Source organism: Hippopotamus amphibius, chromosome 1, assembly GCF_030028045.1.
Source record: "Hippopotamus amphibius kiboko isolate mHipAmp2 chromosome 1, mHipAmp2.hap2, whole genome shotgun sequence".
Taxonomy (NCBI): Eukaryota; Metazoa; Chordata; class Mammalia; order Artiodactyla; family Hippopotamidae; genus Hippopotamus; species Hippopotamus amphibius.
The window spans coordinates 97,251,069-97,270,989 of NC_080186.1; the positions used below are offsets into that span (position 1 = coordinate 97,251,069).

The window sequence follows — 19,921 nt, forward strand, 5'->3', positions numbered from 1 at the left end:
ATGAACAAATTTCTTTGCGATCCCCCTTTGCCAGGAATGAAATATTTTTCCTAGCTCACCTTTCATTGAGTGTATAGATTTTTGAGGGTCATGGCTGATTGGGGTGAGGTGGTTCTCCAAGGCCCATGAGCTGTACAATTTCATGTACATGGAAATACTTACCTTTTACTTTTTATGAAAACGTCATCCCCTGACACACAGGCATCATTTACGTAAACTATATCATGTGAATGGTGTCTCTAGAGGTCGTACACCTGGGAGGTCAAAGGGGCATGAATTCTGTCTCTCTACCTTGGGTGGTGAGCAGGGGAGACTATCATTTATCATTAATTGTACTTTATTTCGAAGGCCCCGAAAGACATACACTACTAGTTTACTACTCTGGTGTCGGCTCGCTTTGACTTCTTAGCCCTGGGAATTTCCCTTTCTTTCCTTCCTGAACCACTATGTATTTACAAGGTTAATATAATTTATTCAACATTTGGCTGCTTTGGCAAAAGGGATTTTCAAAACATTTTGTCCACCTCACTGCTAGAAGTATGTAACATCCCTTCTCTGAGAACATTTGATTTGCACATCTCTTACAACTCATTGCCTTCTATAGTATAAAAATCTGCCTTCTGTAGTATAAAAATTTGGGAGGGTGTATGAAATAGGTAAAAATCCTTGATGAGGGATTTCACTTCTCTACCCAAGCAGAGAGGGCCTTGCCCATAAAAATTACTCAATAACCCAAACCAAATCCGTGTAAACCCCAAAATAGGTCATGATTTTTCCATTTCAGTTAACAGTACAGGTGATTGAACTTAACGATAGTTCAACTTAGAATTTTTCCACTTTATGATGACACAAAAGCAATGAACATTCAGTAGAAACCATACTTCGAATTTTGACCTTTTCCTAGGCTAGTGATATGCGGTACAATATTCTTGTGACAGCAAAATGCAACTCCCAGTCAGATACAAAGTCACAAGGGTAAACAACCAATATACTCACCACCACTCTGTATCCATACAACGATTCTGTTTTTCACTTTCAGTACAGTATTCACATAAATTACATGAGACATTCAACACTTTATTATAAAATGGGCTTTGTGGTAGATGATTTTGCCCACTTGTAGACTAATGTTTTTTAAGTGTTTTGAGCACATTTAAGGTAGACTAGGCTAAGCTACCATGTTTCTGTAGGTTAGATGTATTAAATGCACTTTCAACTTAGGATATTTTCAGCATACAATGGGTTTATCAAGATGTAACCTCACTGTAAGTGGAGGAAGATCTGTTCATACTACCATTTTTCCAGGGCATCCAAACTCTAAGGCCTCAGAGTAATCTCAGGTTCTCTTGTCCAAAGCCCTCACATGTTGTTACTAAGTGATGGCAATTCTACCTCCAGTCATTTGCAACCATTCTTCGTCCTTGTTACCAGTGTAAACACTCAAATCAGATTCTCAGTTCTCTTGGCCTGTTTTTTAATTCCCCTCCAGCCACTCTATATGCACTGCCAAGTTGACACTTTTAAAACATTTTTCTGCTCAAAAACATTTTTTCAAATAAAATCGTATACACTTGGGCAAGCTTCATTAATTTCTCTGAACCAGTTTCTCCTTTGAAAAATGGCAATAATATTATTGGCAAAGGCTGCACTGTCCAGTATAGTCACCACTAGCCACATGTGGCTATTTAAATTAAAACTTCGATTGAAATAAAAAAAAATTTAAAATTTCAGTTCCTCAGTTGTGCTAGACATATTTCAAATGTTCAAAAGCCACAGGTCTCCAGCGCCTACCACACAGGATGGTGAAAATACAGAACATTTCCATTATGGTGGAAAAGCACAAGAACCTAAACACTGCTGATACTGGCAGCTTTAGTATTAACTGTTAAATGGTTTAAAATAATACCCATTTCAGAGAGGTTTATTCAAGAACTAAATGAGATAATATATGTAAAGATGCTCTCACAGGTGGTCAATAAATGTTTATTCCTCTTTTAGAATGTAAAAGACAAATTACCTGTTTTACAAGTTCACAATACCAGTATTCAAATCTGCCCAAACCTGCACTTTTTGTAAATTCTGAAATACACATACAAAGAAAACAGAGGTTGTTTTGACCCAAGTGCTTTTAAAACATGTAAAGTTTCAAGTCAATGCACCAATACTGTTCATGGGTAGAATACTATGCTATAGCATTGTAAATGTTTTTCTTTTTCTTTAAAGAGTTCATAGCTGTGTATTTTATAATGATGTGCCATCTGGAATTAAATAATATTTTAAATCTGGGATATCAATTTTCTCATCCTTTCTCACATTAGACACCTTTCACTGATCTCAAAAAAGATAAAATAAAATGAAAAACACTGAGTTCCCTCCCACAGAAGGAAAGACAATGAGGAGGAAACAATGATAGCTTATTATTAAGCCAAATAAAGCCCTGGCTAGTCCCTGTGATGCAATGGAAAGAACAAAACTGTAAGATCAGATTTATCTAAGTGCAAATCCTAGCTTTATCACATCCCAGTTGTATGATTTCAGGCAAGTTACTTAGCTTCTCTAAGTTTCAGTATTTTGATTTGTAGAGTAGCTATTCCTTACAGTAGTACAGAATAAGCATATCATATAATAATGATAGGTGATTTATCAATTCTGTACAAACACAATTAGTCACCGGGATGGGGAATGACAACAATTAATTCTTTGTACATATGAATTATCCTGGATTCCTATCTCCTTAGCCTTTGAGGGTTCTAGCTATCTAAGCTGACAATTCAGAGGAAAAACAGGGCTTGAAATGGTTTACGAGTTTGCTAAGGACTTACTGAGAAATTTAAGTGCACCGACTAGGTGAGGAAGACTACTACTGCCTGTGTATTATCAGACTGGAAAGCTGGAAGCATGGCTGGCTAACTGCCAACCAAGCAAAATTAGAATTTTAATGATTAATAATTTAAGAAACCTTTCAAGATACTTGAAAATATGCAGGAATAACCTTCACTGAGCAGTGAGAGTGTTTAACAAAATGTTCTTGCACCTCTCACCTGTCTCTCCTTTCCTTGAAGATCCATGAATCAGAACTCCAGTCACAATTTTTAAATTTCACAAATATTTAAATGCCACCGGCAAAAAGATGAATTCCTTATGCTGTCTCCTCTAAGTGGTGACTGCTTAGGAACAATAAGAAAGTAAATTCTGGATATTCCAAGTGAAGAAAGAAAGTCCTAGGTACACAGAATCATGCCCAAAGCAAAGCACGGTAGTAAATGATTATTTCTCTAAACTCTGATTTGGCCTTCTAATAAATGTAATATTCTTGTAATGGCTAAAAATTAAATAGTCTAGAAAATTAAGTAACTTTTTAACAAGTTGGATCAATTGTTACAGGGAGAGAAGTAGGGGAGAATCTGATGCACAGTAAATTAGAGCTGCATGTGCGTACTGATTTATAAACTTTCATTGCGGAGAACTGGAAAAATGTGGTGTTTTGCAAATGTATCCTAATGTAAGCACGGTTGTGAGGATACAAAGGACAAGCCATTTACCTTTACGTACTGCGCGCTCCGCGACCAAACTGAGCGTAGTAGACTTGAGCTTCGCGTAAACACACAGATCTCAATTTCAAACCTTCCTCCCCACCCCCTCCAAGGAATCTGAGCCCAGGAGTGACAAAGGGAAGGTATCGTCAGCCACAGTTTTTCGTGGGATTGGGGCGAAGGTTCTCGGTAACCGCTGAAAACAAACAAAACCAAGGAATTATTTACACCCACCGCTGCCTTCTTCCCGAGGCGCGAAGCGCTTGGACGAAGAGCCCGAGTAACGCGTTTCCTGGGACCAGGAAAAGATGCGGGAGGCGGAGCCTGGCCGGGCTTGGGGCAAGCCGGGAGCGGAGACTGAGGGCGAAGGGGGTGCGTAGAGAGACCAAGAACCCAGACGTCAAGGTGAGGCTCGGAGCCCGGAACCCAGCCTGCCCCCGCCCCGGCCTGCCCCCGCCCCCGCCCCCGCCCTGGGCCCCCAGCAGCCCGCCTAGCCCTTCTCCCGCGGGTCGCGCAGCGTAGTTCCCGGAGGCAGGGCGAACCGGCACGAGACTCGCACGCCCCACTACGGGCTTTGGGGTCCCCCGGCAGCGTCCGCGTCCCTGGCCCGCCCGATCCCATTCTCTGGTCCATACCCCTGAGTGAGAGCTGGGGCCGGCCCTCATCCCCTTTTTGGCCTACCTTGCTCGGATGACCCTGCCCGTACGGATCGCCGGAACCGAAGGCGGCCGGCAGGACAGAGATGGGGCAGTGCCCCGCGGCGCGCTCCCGAGCAGCCAAGCCGGTCCCGGGGCGCGCTCACCACGCGGAGGCGCGCGCTCGCGCCGCCGCCTGTTCCGACCCTGTATTCCTTTACGGCAATCGCGAAAGTGTCGTTAACCTGCTGCCGCGGATCGGAGTCACCCAGTCGGCTGGAGTCGGAGGTCTTATTTCTAGGGGTGTGTTCTGGGGGGCCGGGGTAAGGCTGCGGGGCTCGGTCCTGGGAACACGGCCAGCGTGTGAAGGATGTGTCGGGGGGGGCAAGACCCTCAGGAGGGCTGGAGAGAGGGCCGCAAGCTCTGGGGTGGGGCATTGGAATATAGCTGTGCCTGGACTCGCGCGAGGCGAACGCAGTCCTTCCTCGCGCAGGGCAGCTTCGCGCGCGGGCTTGTGGGGAGGGCGAGGGGCGACTGCTCCTCTGGCCCCGGATGGAGAGAGAGGGTTGGCGGATTGCCAGCGCGAGAGCCCGGGGGCCGCTGTGCTGGGAGTCGGGGTGGGGAAAACCTCGGCGGCCGCGGCTGGGCGGGCCGAGGGTGCTGCCCGCGCGGAACCGACCTTGCCTAGCAGATCCACACCCTCCGGCTCAGGTGCTGCCAAGTCCACAAACGGTGTTGCATCCTGTGCCGAATTTGCCTTCCCTTTGGAACACGGTGCTGGTGATTCGTGGCCGGGGCCGCACTGCTTGGTCGGCAACTTTTCTAGAAATTTCAGGATGTATTGACAACTCTGAGGTTGCCAGCTAGGGTTTATTTCAGCAGTATCCTTGGAAGGCGAAAGGAAAGGAGCGTTTGCAAGTGTTTGCCAGTGTTCCAGGAACACTGGATGAATGGAATTTTTTCATTTAGCTGTGTTTAACTTGTTTTTTTTCCGGTTCGGTGCGTGGCGTTTTTGTGTCATTTTTGACGTTTTGCATCATTGGTATTAATATATAATTTTGCTTGAAGTCTCTTCGTTCATTGATGAATCCGTGTTACGGTAGTAAGCAAATTCATAATTATGTTTAAATAAATGTCAGTGTTTTGTCTGCGAACAGAGAATAAAGATTTGGCGTCTACTCTCATACAAGTAAGCATGTGTTCAGTGGAGGTGTTGAACTAACACAAGTAAGACTGGTGAGGACATTTAGAGCGTAAGGACTTTAGAACCATTGGTGTTCACGTAAAATTCTAAAAATTGAAGTTCTAAAAGCATTTTGCTGCACATTCGTTTTGTGCTGAGCAAAAACTAGTCAGAAGCCCCTTGTACAACTTGTCTTTACAACCCTTCCATTTAAAAAAAAAAAAAAACCTAGATAAATCTGCCTCTTGTATTAACCTGTTCTGACAGAGGTGTCTTTATTTGTTGTCCAGTTAATAGGTTATTATTGAATATTTACAGATGTGGTTTCATAAATTCATTCTTCTTCCTCTCCCATACCCAATCTCTTAAAGTTTACGTTATAAACACTATTATATGTTTGATATTTAACTGTAAACCTGTTTTATAACCCCAGTTACATTGTATTGCATAGTCAGTGTGTTTTCTAGGCAGCAGTAAACTTGTTCTTTAAACCAGCTAAAGTGCTGGTGATGTTCTTTTTGAGAGTCATGCTGTGCTTGTCTCTTTCAAGGGAATAGGAAAATAATCCACAAAATGCTTGGCTTTAGCTTTTTTGTTTGTTTTTGGAGGAAGTTGTTTCCTTTTTTTAAGGACTGCAAGATTTCACTTCAGCAAAACAGTAGATGCAAATTGTGTTACACAGTACTGATTTAGCTTCCAAGTCTGCTGAAAAGGCTTTTGTTTTTGCTAACTTGTTCTATGTATCACTTGTTAAATAATGCTGAATGTAATCCTGTGATCCTATTAGTTTTTTTTTAACTTTTATAGTTTGCTCTGCCTCCCAAATATTGTTCGCCATTAGTATTTTTCTTTAGTTGTTCCATAAAAGTGGAAAGAGCTGTGTAGTCACCAGTTCCTGTGAAAGAACGGTAAACATACTGCTGAATCAATGCAGCTCAAAACTTGGCACCTTTAGGCACTGGGGGGATGGGAATTCTGGAATTTCACACTACAGGTTGGAGATTGTGTAAGCTTACCTTATGCTCTGCTGAGTAGTTAGAGATTCCTTTTTTAGTGTGATACTTGTCAGATGTTCCCCAGTGCTGAACACAAGAATAATGTAGGCAGCATGCTATTATCCTCAGCTGCTATAAGCACAGATGTTCTACATCATAGATTTAAGGTCCACAAATTGTGTACAATTTTAGTAAAGATTTTATTAAATATCTCTGGTTTTATTTGTGTACCTTTGTTGAGCCTTTCACATAAATATTCATGCCTGCACAACGAATTTTATTCGGCCATATGTGCCCCCCTCTTCTGGACTCCCACAGCAGTTCACAGTATGTTATAACTTAGCTCTTCACAAGACTCCCCACCGCCACTTTGAGCTTGAGGGCATGGATGGCATATTTCAGTCTTTCTGTTTCCTCAAGGGTCTAAACAGCTAGGTACTCATTAAATACTAGATGAATTACATTTGTTCATTTTTCCACAAATAAGTACTGGTTACCTACCTAGTGTTAGGTATGATATGAGATTCTGGGAAAAGAATATCAAGACATGCATAGCCCCTGCACTCCTGTGTCTTACATACCAGTGTGGGGAAAAGACCAAAAAGAACAACTAACAAAAAAAAAAGTTAAAAATGCGGTAAGTGCTATGAGAGGAGTATCCTATTTCAGCCAGTTTTATGGGGGGGGGGGTGGATTTGCTGATTACAAGTGGAGAGGTTACAATAGGTACAGGGCAGTGATCAGTTTTATCATAAACTGAATTCCAGATGGTGAGAAATTTTAAACATTTAAAATACTTTTACTGTTATAATTTATGAGAACACTTCCTCAGTTAACAAATAGGCTCTGCTACAAAATTATAGGATTCTTTATAAGCTAATTGATGGCTTTCTGTAACATCAGGATAAAATCTTAACTTCTTGCTAAAGGCTGTAGACCTCTGCATTGTCTGGCTTTTCAAACTTTATTTTATCCCACTGTTTTATATGGTTTACTACCGTCCAGCCGACTCTAGATAAAAATCTCAAGTGGCTAAAATAATTTTTGTAATGTTTGTGCCTCCTTTCCATATTCCCATCTCACATCCTTTTCCCCTTTCTCTCCATAGAGTCTTCTCTTCTACTGTAGCAACCAACACTGTCCTGCTCCCTTGATATGCTTGGTTTTCACTTGCTGAAATTCAGAAACTCCTCTTTTTTTCCTGAGATGGTTTTCGTGGCAATAGCCTCCTGGTCTCAGGAGATGGGAGGAAGGAAGAGTGGAGATGGATCTGTGGCAGTGACAGCAAGCTCTGAGCTCTGTGGCTACCTGTATGTGTTGAAAGCGAAGTAGCTAACTATATGTCAGTGGCAATATGTATCTGAATTTTTATTTGCAGTCTTACTGCTAATAAGCTTCATGGAGACATTGTTCCAAATTGAAATATTCTTTTTTTCATGTATGAATTATGTAATGACTAGATCTAGAAAGGTTTGTCAAAATGTAGATTTTTTCTAAGAGAAAAGAAGAAAAAAAAATCTAGGTCACAAGGGGAAAACAGTTGAAGGAAAGTATCAGTTTATTGTATAGTCCTGCCAAATGCTCAAACTTAAAACCATTAGGATCAGTTGCTTGTAGCTGTTTAGTGCCAAAAGCGGGCCAGCATCCTCAATATGTCACTTTTTTTTTAAGTATAGGAGAATGGAACGCTACAATGATAAAATAGAAATTGAGTTGGCTAAACTTTTTTTCCCATTTTAAGTGGAAATCCATAAGAGCTGATTGATTATAGCTCACCAAATACGAAATTGCATCATTCAATTTGACTTTTGAAAATTTAGCTGCTTTATAGTACAGTGTTTTGGTGGTTATCAGTGTGTCATTTCATCTAAAATGATTTTGTAAAGAGTTGTTTGACATATAAATATTACTTTAAAACAGTTGCTTTGTGATATAGTTAGGTGTGTGGAAGAATTCGTTGAAATAGTAGGAAATTATCTTTCATTTGCCTTGGCTTGAAAGTCATTTCAGTATTTTTATTTCAAGCACTTCAATTAACTAAATTGGGGTACTGATGATTCTTTTGAGATTTTTGAAAATTTAAGTCAGTTAATGACTACAATAACTATTCTCTAAACCAGTTATTGAGATACATGATTGGCTAAGGTTTGGGATGCCGCTTTAGGTCATTAGTGACATTGAACTTTTGAAATTTGTTGTTTATGGGAACAGAGAGAAGTTGTGGGCATTTTTTGATACTAAGTCTGTTGTTGAGATGTCCTAGACCCTGTATCACATTCTGTATTCCCATAGTGCAGCATTTCTGGGGATTTCATATTGCATTCTGGATAGTGTTATGCCAGAAGATCAAAGTACACTTGTGTTGGTTCAATGCCCTTACCCTTTTAGTTCTGTTGAGATTGTTTTTTTTTCCCCCTTTTTAATCCTTTTATAGCTTCTCCTCCTGTTCACTAACCATGAGTTTCCCACAGGTTCTTTATTCTTTTCCTTTTCTCTTCCTACTTAATACCATCAAGAAATTTTCTACTTTCTACTCTTTAACTAGACTTTCACTTCCAAGTTGAAAACTTGAAATTTTGATCTCTTACCCAAACTCCAGTTATTTGATTGTATCTAAAACATCTCTACTTAAAAGTTGCATGTATGTCTTTCCTACTCTCATCCTGAAAGCTCCTCTCACCTGCACCTCCCAAAAGCCAAAATAAGAAACTGATTTTCCTTCTAAACTCATTTTTGACAGTAGTACCACTAGTCTCTGACTTTTGATTTCTTTTTGCTTCTGCTTCTTTACCCCTCATATGTAAATCCTAAGTACTTCCTCTTGATTCCTCCTTCTAAGTAGAAATTACTTACAGGTTGACTGTCTTTCATATTTCCATTTTTACCACCCTACTCTAGGCCCTCACCACTTCAAACCTTTGATGTCACCATACTGATTTTTAAATGTTATCAACTTGTCATTGTTTTCTTACATTGGTTCATAACTTCTGATAATTATTTTATTTCTAATCTTTTCTAAGTCAAATGCAAGTACTTCAGGGATTTAAATTTAAGCTTCTTTATGAACAGTCATCACTTAATGCACTTACAGTTTTTTCTTACTACCTCAATTTACCAGGTCACTCTGCTAACAGGTAAATACTGTCTTCTTAAAGTTAACTTGTTTCATTGTTGTTTATCCCCTCCTAGAATATCATCTATATCCCTTTCCACTCATAAGTTTTATCTTTTAACTTAAACGGGAACTGTGTTTATTTGCACCTCACTTACCAGCTGTATGAGATTGGACAAGTTAATTAGCCTCTCTGTGCCTTCTGTAGAAATAGGGATAGTTAATAGTCTTTACCTTCTATGGTTGTTGTGAGGATTAGATGAGTTAATATGTAATAAACTTGCTTAAAGTGTTTAGTACATAGTAAGTGCTCAATAAATGTTAGCTATTCAAATTAAATAAAAATCTAGTTTAAGACCCATTCTATTCAAGTCATTCCTCCACTGCTAAGACTAGTTTACTAGCTGTCTTTAGGTATGCCTTGGACCTCAGTTTCCATAGATATGAAAACATTCGGTCATTTCTAGGATTTTTTTTGATTTCTACTACTGAAAAGAGTGTGAGATAGAAACAAAAAGATCATGGGCTTTTAAGTCAGATAAACTATAAGCTAACGGGAAGCATATTACTATTAAAATTCTTAATATTTTTCACTTAAAGGTGAGATTATATGACTTCTTTGGCTTACACCATCAATAAGAATTAGAACTAAAAACAGATCCCTGGTTTTCTGATCCCTGTTTAGTATATACTATCTTATTATCAGTTTGACTTCTTTTTTAATTTACTGACATTGATATAAATAGTGGCTGACAAATATATCTTTTTTTTTCCAGGTAAAGACCATCCACAAAAAGCTATAAAACGAGATAAATTATTCTCCCCAAATAAAAGAAAGCCAAGATCCATGAGTGGGCATCGGTCAACAAGGAAACGATGTGGAGATTCTCACCCGGAGTCCCCTCTGGGCTTCGGGCATATGAGTACTCCAGGCTGTGTATTAAATAAATTGTTTCAGTTACCTACACCACCATTGTCCAGACACCAACTTAAGCGGCTAGAAGAACATAGATATCAGAGTGCTGGACGGTCCCTGCTTGAGCCCTTAATGCAAGGGTATTGGGAATGGCTAGTTGGAAGAGTTCCCTCCTGGATTGCCCCAAATCTCATCACAATCATTGGATTGTCAATAAACATCTGTACAACTGTTTTGTTAGTCTTCTACTGCCCTACAGCTACAGAGCAGGTAAGAGGAATTTCTTTAATAACAGATTTAAACATTTATTGCATGCCAGAAACACTATAATTGGGATTTTTAGGTCATTTTAGCTAAAGGTAAGATAATCTGACAGCTATTTGTCGTATATACTGTTATTAAAGCTCATAGCTAGAGCCTACTTTATATACACTATGCTTATGAGAAACCAGAAGCAAAGTGTGGACTCTGACCCCAGTAGATAAATTAATGTTAGTTGAGATAACATGTAAAATATTCCTTTAAAATCAATAAATCTCAATTCTTTATAAAAGAGTTTTATCCCATTTTTTAAAAATGGCTAATAAAGTCTTAGCAAAGTTTAAAATGATCAGGGAGGAAAGTCTCTGGTAGTAAGATGGCACAGCTATAAATCAGTCTTATCAAAAATGTTCTCCTCTTGGTTCCAGTGAGAGTTACTGAATATCTCTTTTCTCTTTCTGTAAATATATGTGGCTGATAACCTCAGGTGTATCTCTATTATTCTAACAAGGCAAAAGAAGTAAAAGAGAGAAACAGTCTAATGTATTTCCTGCTCTATATCCTGCTGTGTGTGCCATTAAAGAAGGAAGCGTGGTATTGCTTACAAAGACTCTCCCTGGGCCTTCTCAAATAATTCTCTCCACTACTATTCCCTCTCCACTACTTAAAACAAAAACTGAAACTAGAGCCTTTCATCTGAATGGGTAAATTGATGTTTACTTGGTTTTAAAATGTCCTTGTTAAAAAATGAACTAAGGTAGTTAGGTAGATGGAGGAGAATCAAAAATATTTATTGTACCTGTATTAATCAGAATGATCAGCCACAGGTAACCTAAGAAGATACAAGATGATCCTCAACTCAAGCTGTTAAAGTGACTGAACCATGTAAATCATAGTGGCCACAGTATTCCTTGTCTTGTTTTAAGTTTGAAGTAATTTTTTTTAATGTAGTCTTTTCAGATGATTTGCTTTTTGAGATAAAATTATCACCAATCCTTTATCCCTTCCCATTTTGTGTTTTCATTAATTCAGTTGTTTCCACATATAGCTCTTAAAGTAAATAGCTATTAAAAGTCATAGTAACCTATAAAACATTTTGTTTTTTGTCTTTTTCCGATTCTCATTTTCCCCTTACCCTTGAATACCTTTATTTTAATTCTTCTTTTATTATATAAGTACAGTTTATACAGATTGTTTGGATATATTTCTGGTTTCCCCTCATTTTCTTAACTATCTTGCTTTATATCAATCAAGAAACGTAAAAAATAAACACCAGTACAATTGTTTAAATATGTTTTGGTATTCTTTATCACGTCCTTTGAGCTCTTTTACCTGTGGCTTACTTGAGGACCTGACATCAACTTCCAGAGGAATCTGGTCCAGATCTCACACATCCTTAGAGGTACATAAGAACAGGGAAGTGGATTGGCTCTAGTTGAAGCCTTCCAAGTCATAAACTAGCCAGGATGGGTATCAGGGAATGAGAGCAGGTTCTAGGGTAGCTTAGCCAGTAATAGTCATTTATTCAACACCCAGAGTATACCAAGCACCGTGTTCCCTATCTCAGCCTCTGTTCTTAAGTGATTTGGAATTATTAAAGTAACCCTAGAATTAGTTAAATCTTTGGGGAAACTTCCAAAATAGAAACTACACTAATCACAGAGAACGTTTCAGACTGCTGCTGGGAGGAATCAAGGTTAGAATATAACTGTACAGTAATAGTTTGTTTTTTTTTTTTATGTATTTTTTTTTATTTTTTTGGGGGTACACCAAGTTCAATCATCTGTTTTTATACACATATCCCCGTATTCCTTCCCTTCCTTGACTCCCCCCAGTAGTTTCTGATTGATACATTCAGTGTATCAGGCTTTTAACCCAGCTGAGATGATACTTGCTCCTGTATGAGAAGGCTTTCTTCTTCTTCTTTTTTTTTTTTTTTTAATGTTGTTGCTCAAACTTTGACACCTTTTTTTTTTCTTTCTTCTTTTTTTTTCTTTAAGAACTGTTATTGAGATACAATTGACATACAATAAACTGCATATATTTAAGGTGTACAGTTTGATATTTTTTTTCTTATTAGTAATGTGTGTGTGGCAATCCCAATCTCCCAACTCATCCTACCCCAACCCGAGAAGGCTTTCTTCTTAAAACACCTCTGAGAGTTGTGAAATAATGGAAACAAGAAAGAAATATGTAAATAATATTAGTTTAATGTTCTACAGATGCACAGGAAGAAAGAAAAGTCTAAAGACAAGAAGGCTTTGCTCTCTCTTATATATGTAATTACCATCTTGCTCTTTTCTAGGATTATGTATATACTAATAGTTGAAGTTGTCTCTGTTCTAGAGTAACACTTTTCCCCCATTAAAATCCTAAAACCCCCAAGAAGTTGTTTTTTAGTCCCCTGAAGCAGTGCTGTTCAATAGAAATTTCTGTGACAATGATAGTGTTCTATGTGTGGTTGGTTATGGAGGCCATAGATACTTGTGGCTATTGAACACTTGAAATGTACCTAGCAACTGAGGAACTGAATTTTTGGTTTTATTTATTTTTAATGAATTTAAACTAAAAATGTCACAGATGGCTGGTTAATGGCCATTGTACAGGACAGTGCAGCTCTAGAGAGTTACTGGATTCCTCTATGAGTAAGAAGCAGTAGACTCAAAGTCTAGAAGGTAGGGTTCTTAGTCATATAAGATTAATCACTTAGTCCAGTGTGCTGACATGTAAACTGTGCCTACATAACCACAGTTATTGTTTTCTAGGTTTGTAACTTGAGCTTAGGGGAGGTATATATGATGATCCTTTTAGCAACCTCAGTGTTTTAAAATATGAGAGTCCCAAGAAAACATTTAAGAGAAGATCTTTACCTTTAATAACAGATCTAAATAGACCTCTGTCAGAGAGGTACTTCTTTGCAGTGCAGAATATACTGAATATTTTTGCAGCTCTGAGTAGTTTCAATTTGCAGCTCTGTGCATTTAATACAGTTAACTTGATAACCAATATCTGAGAAAATATCTTGTGGTTATAAAAATTTTTTCATGGCCTGGGCATGGGAAGATAGTAGAAAGTGATACAAAATACTCTTTTACATTCTTACAGAGAACAGACCAAATAGAAGCTCTCCTTTTTTAATGCACCACATTTAAATTCAATACTAGTGGTTCAGTTTCTGTCTGGGAAAAGAGAAACCATTCCTTGAAAATGTGACCATAAATATTTGAAAAATAGTGTAAGCACTCTATCAGTAGATCATTATTTTCCTAGTGTTGTTTCATGGAACACTGAAGAGATGTGTTTAAAATAAGTGACATGGTCAAATAAATTTGGGAAAGGGCAGCATATTGTGTCCCCCTTGAATATGCACAACGTGCATTAGTGAATAGTCACAATATGCGTTAGCGATCTTAAGGGCTGGAAGAAGTCCTGTGGTTGAGAAATCTGTTTAACATTGTTTAATCCAATGTTTCCCAAGGGAGTTTAACATGGAAATTTTCTTTTCATGTAACACCTATAAACATCTTAAAGATACAATTTGGGAAAAACTATACTAGATTATTCATTAATTGATTCTTAGAATCTAAGTGTTAGGAGCAGTCTTGTAGAAGTTACTTAGTCTAATCTCTCGTGGGATTTCTGTATTAGCCTTATGAAGTAGTTATCCAGCATCTGCTTGAGTACCCCCTGCAAAGCAGGGAATTCAATTCTTTTATAATTCTCATTGTTTCCAGAAGTTTTTCATTATGTAGCACCTGGGTCTTCTCTCCTGTAGCTTCCACCTTCTCTGGAGAATGAACATAAAATATCTGCAAATAAAAACATATTAGCCAAACATAATAATTAATATGTCTTATTACTCTTGCTTTTCTTATTTTGTTTCACAGGCACCTCTGTGGGCATATATTGCTTGTGCATGCGGCCTTTTCATCTACCAGTCTTTGGATGCTATAGATGGGAAACAGGCAAGAAGAACCAATAGCAGTTCTCCTTTGGGAGAACTTTTTGATCATGGATGTGATTCACTATCAACAGGTATTGTTGATGTTATAATATTAATGATTAATAGTGTTAAAAGGAATATGATAAACAGTGATAATAAGATAAATAAGAGGTTCGTGGTGTTATAATAGTTCTCAGAATAAGTGGTTTGTATTAAGTTTTAGTATTTGCAAACAAATACAGATCTGGTTAATATTTGTTCATTATTTGGTGGTATTGGGAAATTTAGAAATTAATTTTTACTTGTTATTTTTAACCCTAAATATTATTGTTTTGGCAGCGAGAGTTCAATAATGGGAGATTAGGAAATTTATAGTCTTTATATGTAAATGGATATTATGTAGACATTTAGAATTATGTTGTAGACTTAGAGTATAACTGTGATAATGGGCTTGGATGAAAAGACTAGAAAAAATACACTAAGGTGCTAGCACTAGATGAGTTACTGTAATTAGATTATATGCGGTATGTCTATTTGTACCATTTAAAAAATATTTCAGTACTTTTAGAGGGAAAAAAGAAATTTAGAAATTAAATGACAGTTTCTAACTAGTCTTTCTTTCGAGAACTCCCCTCCCCCTGATTTCCCACCCTGCCCCCCTGCCGCACACACACACTTATTTTTTATTTAGCTCTTCAATTGGTTTCTTGTCATTTTGCATAGCATTTAAAATATTTTAAAAGGAGCAAACAAAAACCCTTGATGGTTTTACCTTGTGAACTCAGATTCACAGATGTAGGTATATGTTAAAATCATTGTTTCAGTGTATCCTGACATCAGCTTGCTTAGTAGAGGGGAAGGAACAGCTAAGCTCTTAAAACTTTTAAGACTCAAGAAAAATTCAAAAAACTTCTACTGAATAAAGGCTGGTTGGGCATCTTGAAAGGCTATTATAATTTAATTAGGTGACAGCAGAATAATAGGTATCCTTTTTTTATTTTGGTGATAGTCATTTTTGCATTGTAGTTTGCGTTCCAAGCTTTTATAGGCGGTCCTTTTTTAAAAATATATATTACCCATAACAAAATCTGCTAAATAAGAAAAGATAGCTATCTATCTAAAACCAGTAGGTCCCTTTGTGAATTATCTAGGCCTTTTGTTTTTCTTTCTTTTTGACTTTCTGCCTTGTAATTTTTCACTGCTCACTAGTACTCTATCACTGGGTTGGGAGAATACAGACACACCTCAGAGATACTGCCAGTTTGGTTCCACAGCACTGCAATAAAGTGAATATTGCAATAAAACGAGGCAAATTTTTTTGATTTCCCGCTGTATATAAAAGTTATTTTTATACTACATTTTAGATTGTTAACAGTGTAGCAGCATTATGTCTGAAAAAGTAGTGTACATTCTTAATTAAAAAATACTTTATTGCTAAAAAAATGCTGTCATCTGAGCCATCAGCAAGTCGTAATCTTTTTGCAATAGTAGTATCAAAGATCACTGATCAGAAGTCATGACGACAAATGTAATAATAATGAAAAAAGTTTGAAATATTTTAAGAATTACCAAAATGTGACACAGAGACTTGTTCACAGCAGTGAGCACATGCTGTTGGAGAAAACTGGCACTGATAGACTTGCTCAGTGCAGGGTTGCCATAAACCTTTAATTGGTAAAAAATGGAGTATCTGGAAGCACAGTATCTGCAACGTGCAATAAAACGAGATATGCCTATACTCCAAAAACTGCCAAAGTATTTTAGTTTCAAGAGGTTTGATTCCACTAAGTGGTGTATTGAAAGGAGAGATTGAATTTCCAGGGTAAATGATAATCTAAAAGATTATATCCTACTTTCTGATTTGCATAGATAACTGAGAGAAGATTGTACATTCACAGCATGTTTTCTTTTTGCCTCATCTAAAATCATTTCCAGCTCAGTTAATGTTTGTTATTCAGATTGTTCAGTTTTCATTGTGATCTTTCTTTTTCAGTTTTTGTGGTTCTTGGAACTTGTATTGCAGTGCAACTGGGGACAAACCCAGACTGGATGTTTTTTTGTTGTTTTGCTGGGACATTCATGTTCTATTGTGCACATTGGCAAACGTATGTTTCTGGAACATTGCGATTTGGAATGTAAGTAACACTTAATGGTGATTTTGTTTTCTCTTTCAAGTATGTAGAATGTTGCCTATAGGTATTTGAGTATTAAAAATTGGTCAAATCACTAGTAAATAAAAGAACTTTAAAACTCTCCTTATTTTAGCTATTATGTAATGTTCTCAATCATGTGTTCTTCTGTCACACTTTTTAAAAGGAAGTATTAGAGCCTCCCAACCAATATTTTTAAAGTAACATGAAAAACAGTAGCCCCTTCACTCATATCCACTGTTTCCCTCAGACAGATTCATTTTTCTTTTCCCCTACTGTTATCCACCTTAACACTGTTTTATTTTAACATATGAAAATGTATTTTCAGAAAGAAAATATAGTTTATGAACACAAAGAGCAACTCTTATCTCTAAATATCATAGCTTAATTAGATTTTATTCTTTTCACATCATTTTATTTATGAATCTGTAAATATCTAAGCTCTTGATAATTTAGTGGATATGAGCACACCATATAGATTATTACTGCCAACAAAATGGCTAAGAATTTAAAAAATGAAATAGAAACTTTCTTCAAACTCCAAAGTGAGTAGCTCCTACCTGGTGACTAGTACTTTTCCGTAAATATTAACGAGTAAACCAGTCTTGGAACAAGGTTAAGGATGGAATTCACCAACTGGTGTTTAATTAAGTATCACAGATCCTGTTTACACTGCTCAAGTTAGTCTTATTTTTTTCATGGTGTAGGAGTAAAAGAAAAGGAACTTGAGAAAAGACTCTGAAAACTTCATGGAATATCAAAATAAAAATCTCTGATGTCAGATGATAGGAGAACATCTTAACATAATTTCTCATTAAGATGAATGATTAATGGATTTTAAAATTTTAGATCAGTGATAAACTTAGTTTTCTAGGCCTTGAAAAAGCCAAAATAGATAGAAATATAGCTGTTGCCTCCAAGTTCACTTCAGGTGACTTTTGCTAACATTATTTAAATAGAATTTAAGATGTTCTTATGACAGTAAATGAATAATTATTAATACTTTTGATGTTAACTAAAAGTCATGTCTTGGAAGAATTAAAAAACAAAGGGATTTAGAGAACATGTTTAAGGCACATCTCAAGTAACAATAGTAACAGTAGTGGACATGAGTGTCCAATTGAAAACTATGCCTGTGCATTCATCAGCAGTTTATAAAATGATCTATGCTCAGAAAATATTGACGATATATAATAAAAAAAGTAGTAGTCAAAAATATTATGTGCAGATGTTTTTCCTCAGTATTTTCATAGCCTTTACATTATCTCAGTAATGTTTTCATAGACTTTTTCTGAATTAGGTAAAAACCACAAAATATAGTAGACTTCTAAGATCACTTGGTTTGCCCTAATTCACTTTTAATTGTTAGTGATGTTACCGTTTTCAAAATAGCAAAATTTGTAGTATCTGGTTTTCACATAGTTTGTTTCATTGGTTATTATCTCACAGTTAACTTTCAAACCCTTATTTTGAAAGTTTATCTAGCCCTAATTTATTTTCTTTCCCTTTCAAGTAAAGTAGCACCAACCATCTGGTGTGGGAGCTGAAGGAAGGAAAGAAAATGAACTATGAAAGTAGGGGAAGAGTTAAATAGACAGCGTTTTTAGGAGTGATTTGCTACCATAGCTTTCTTTTTGCCGGTCTTAAATTTTCCCTGGTGGTGTATTCCTTTGATGAAATATGTACTTGGAGAACTGCAAGCAGTTCTGTATTGTTAAATCATAAGATGCCTGTAGGGGTGTAGCAGTAGGTAAGACTGGAGAAGATCCAGAAAATCTAGGGCCTTCTGTGTCCTTCCAAGAACTGAGGGCTTTTTATCCTGAATCTATGGAGAATCTTTGCAGGGCCTAAAGCAGGGAAATGGCAAAAGTACCTTTTGGAAAGATCAGTCTGGCAACAGTTTGGAGGGTGAATTGGAGTGTGCTGTGACAGAAGTAAGAAGATCCCTTAGGAGGCATCAGCATAAATAAATGTGAGGAAGAGTGAAATCTGAACTAGCACAATGACAGTGCAATCAAAGAGAAAGGGATAGGTTGGAGAGAGACTTAAGAGGTAGAAACTATAGGACATAGTTTCTACTTGGATATGGAGAATAATGAGAGAGCAGAGACTGGAATGACTCTCGGTTCTTCTCCTTGGGTGGTTGGATAGAAGGTGGAGAAAGGCCCTGCAGGGAGAGGAACCTATTGGAAGGAATAGTTTTATCTAGAACATGTATGTGAGGGATTTTAGACATCCAGGTAGAATGAGAATAGCAGAAAATGTAGAGAGCAAGCATAGAAAGAAGCCCATGAAAATTATTGAACAGCCGGAGTAGGAGGAGGCATACCAGAATGAAAAACCAGAAGAGGAATACATTTCAAAAGAGAACAATGCTAATTGCTGCCAAGATGCAAAATGAGGCCAGACGTAGGGAATAGAAGTGAATGAAATAAATAAGCACACAGTTAGTACAGGTTACTTTTAAAATATGTATCTGGGATGGAAAGCAGTGAGGCATCAGTTAGAAGAGTGAACATGGGCTCAAAGGAAGGAGGGATTTGTATTTTTAATGGGAAAAGTTTGAGCATACAGAAGAAACTGACTTAGAAAAGTGATTGAAGACACCTGAAAAGGGATGGGGGCGGATGATTCATTGAGCTTTAAACTGCTAAAAATGCAGGACCCAAAGGAATTTAGAGTATTAGGCAGGTGAGACTAGATAAGAGAACACTCTCCCACTGAGACTATAGTGCTTCCTTACAATGTTGTGAAAAAATAGCTAGAAATATTGAGGCCACTTTGAATTTAACTTCTCAATTTAAATTAAATATTTGTATTGCAAAGGATTTTTTTAATTAATTTATTTATTTTTAAAATTTGGCCACACCTCGAAGCTTGCAGGAATGTTAGTTCCCCAACCAGGGATTGAACCTATGCCCTTGGCAGTGAAAGTGCAGAGTCCTAACCACTGGACAACCAAGGATTTCCCTAAGGGATTGGCTTTGATTTGGGGAAACTGTATACAGATTTCTGAGGTCTTGAATTCACATTAATGCAATGACAACTTACTTATTTCTAAAATAAAAAGCAAGCTACAACATTCATAGAAATTTACTGTAAGTGCTTTACATTTAAGGAAATATTTTATCAAAATACCAATGTAACAGAAGCATACAAAATAACATAGATATTTCTAAAGTAGTTTTAAAAA

General features: G+C 37.3%; 2 protein-coding genes across 13 annotated transcripts in view; one reads left to right on the forward strand and one right to left on the reverse strand.

Moving 5' to 3' along the window:
- The window catches only part of DRAM2 (DNA damage regulated autophagy modulator 2), a 29,524-nt gene extending 25,125 nt beyond the window's left edge, over nucleotides 1-4,399 (reverse strand). For 2 of the 5 annotated variants that reach the window (XM_057738089.1, XM_057738000.1), the window contains exons 1-2: nucleotides 4,215-4,398; nucleotides 3,543-3,729 (exon numbers count right to left, since the gene is read on the reverse strand). The gene's annotated coding sequence lies outside the window, so the exon portion shown is untranslated. Of the gene's footprint in view, nucleotides 1-3,041; nucleotides 3,165-3,542; nucleotides 3,730-3,767; nucleotides 3,873-4,214 lie in introns of those variants that run through there. The other 3 variants (XM_057737830.1, XM_057737790.1, XM_057737911.1) reach the window with 3 other exon arrangements.
- The window catches only part of CEPT1 (choline/ethanolamine phosphotransferase 1), a 37,169-nt gene continuing 21,069 nt past the window's right edge, over nucleotides 3,822-19,921 (forward strand). The window contains exons 1-4 of one of the 8 annotated variants that reach the window (XM_057736943.1): nucleotides 3,822-3,938; nucleotides 10,235-10,644; nucleotides 14,523-14,670; nucleotides 16,572-16,713. In XM_057736943.1, coding sequence (XP_057592926.1) covers nucleotides 10,306-10,644; nucleotides 14,523-14,670; nucleotides 16,572-16,713 — 629 coding nt within the window. In that variant the 5' untranslated portion in view covers nucleotides 3,822-3,938; nucleotides 10,235-10,305. Of the gene's footprint in view, nucleotides 3,939-4,066; nucleotides 4,492-4,564; nucleotides 4,880-6,964; nucleotides 6,984-9,464; nucleotides 9,481-10,234; nucleotides 10,645-14,522; nucleotides 14,671-16,571; nucleotides 16,714-19,921 lie in introns of those variants that run through there. The other 7 variants (XM_057737085.1, XM_057736684.1, XM_057736607.1 and 4 more) reach the window with 7 other exon arrangements.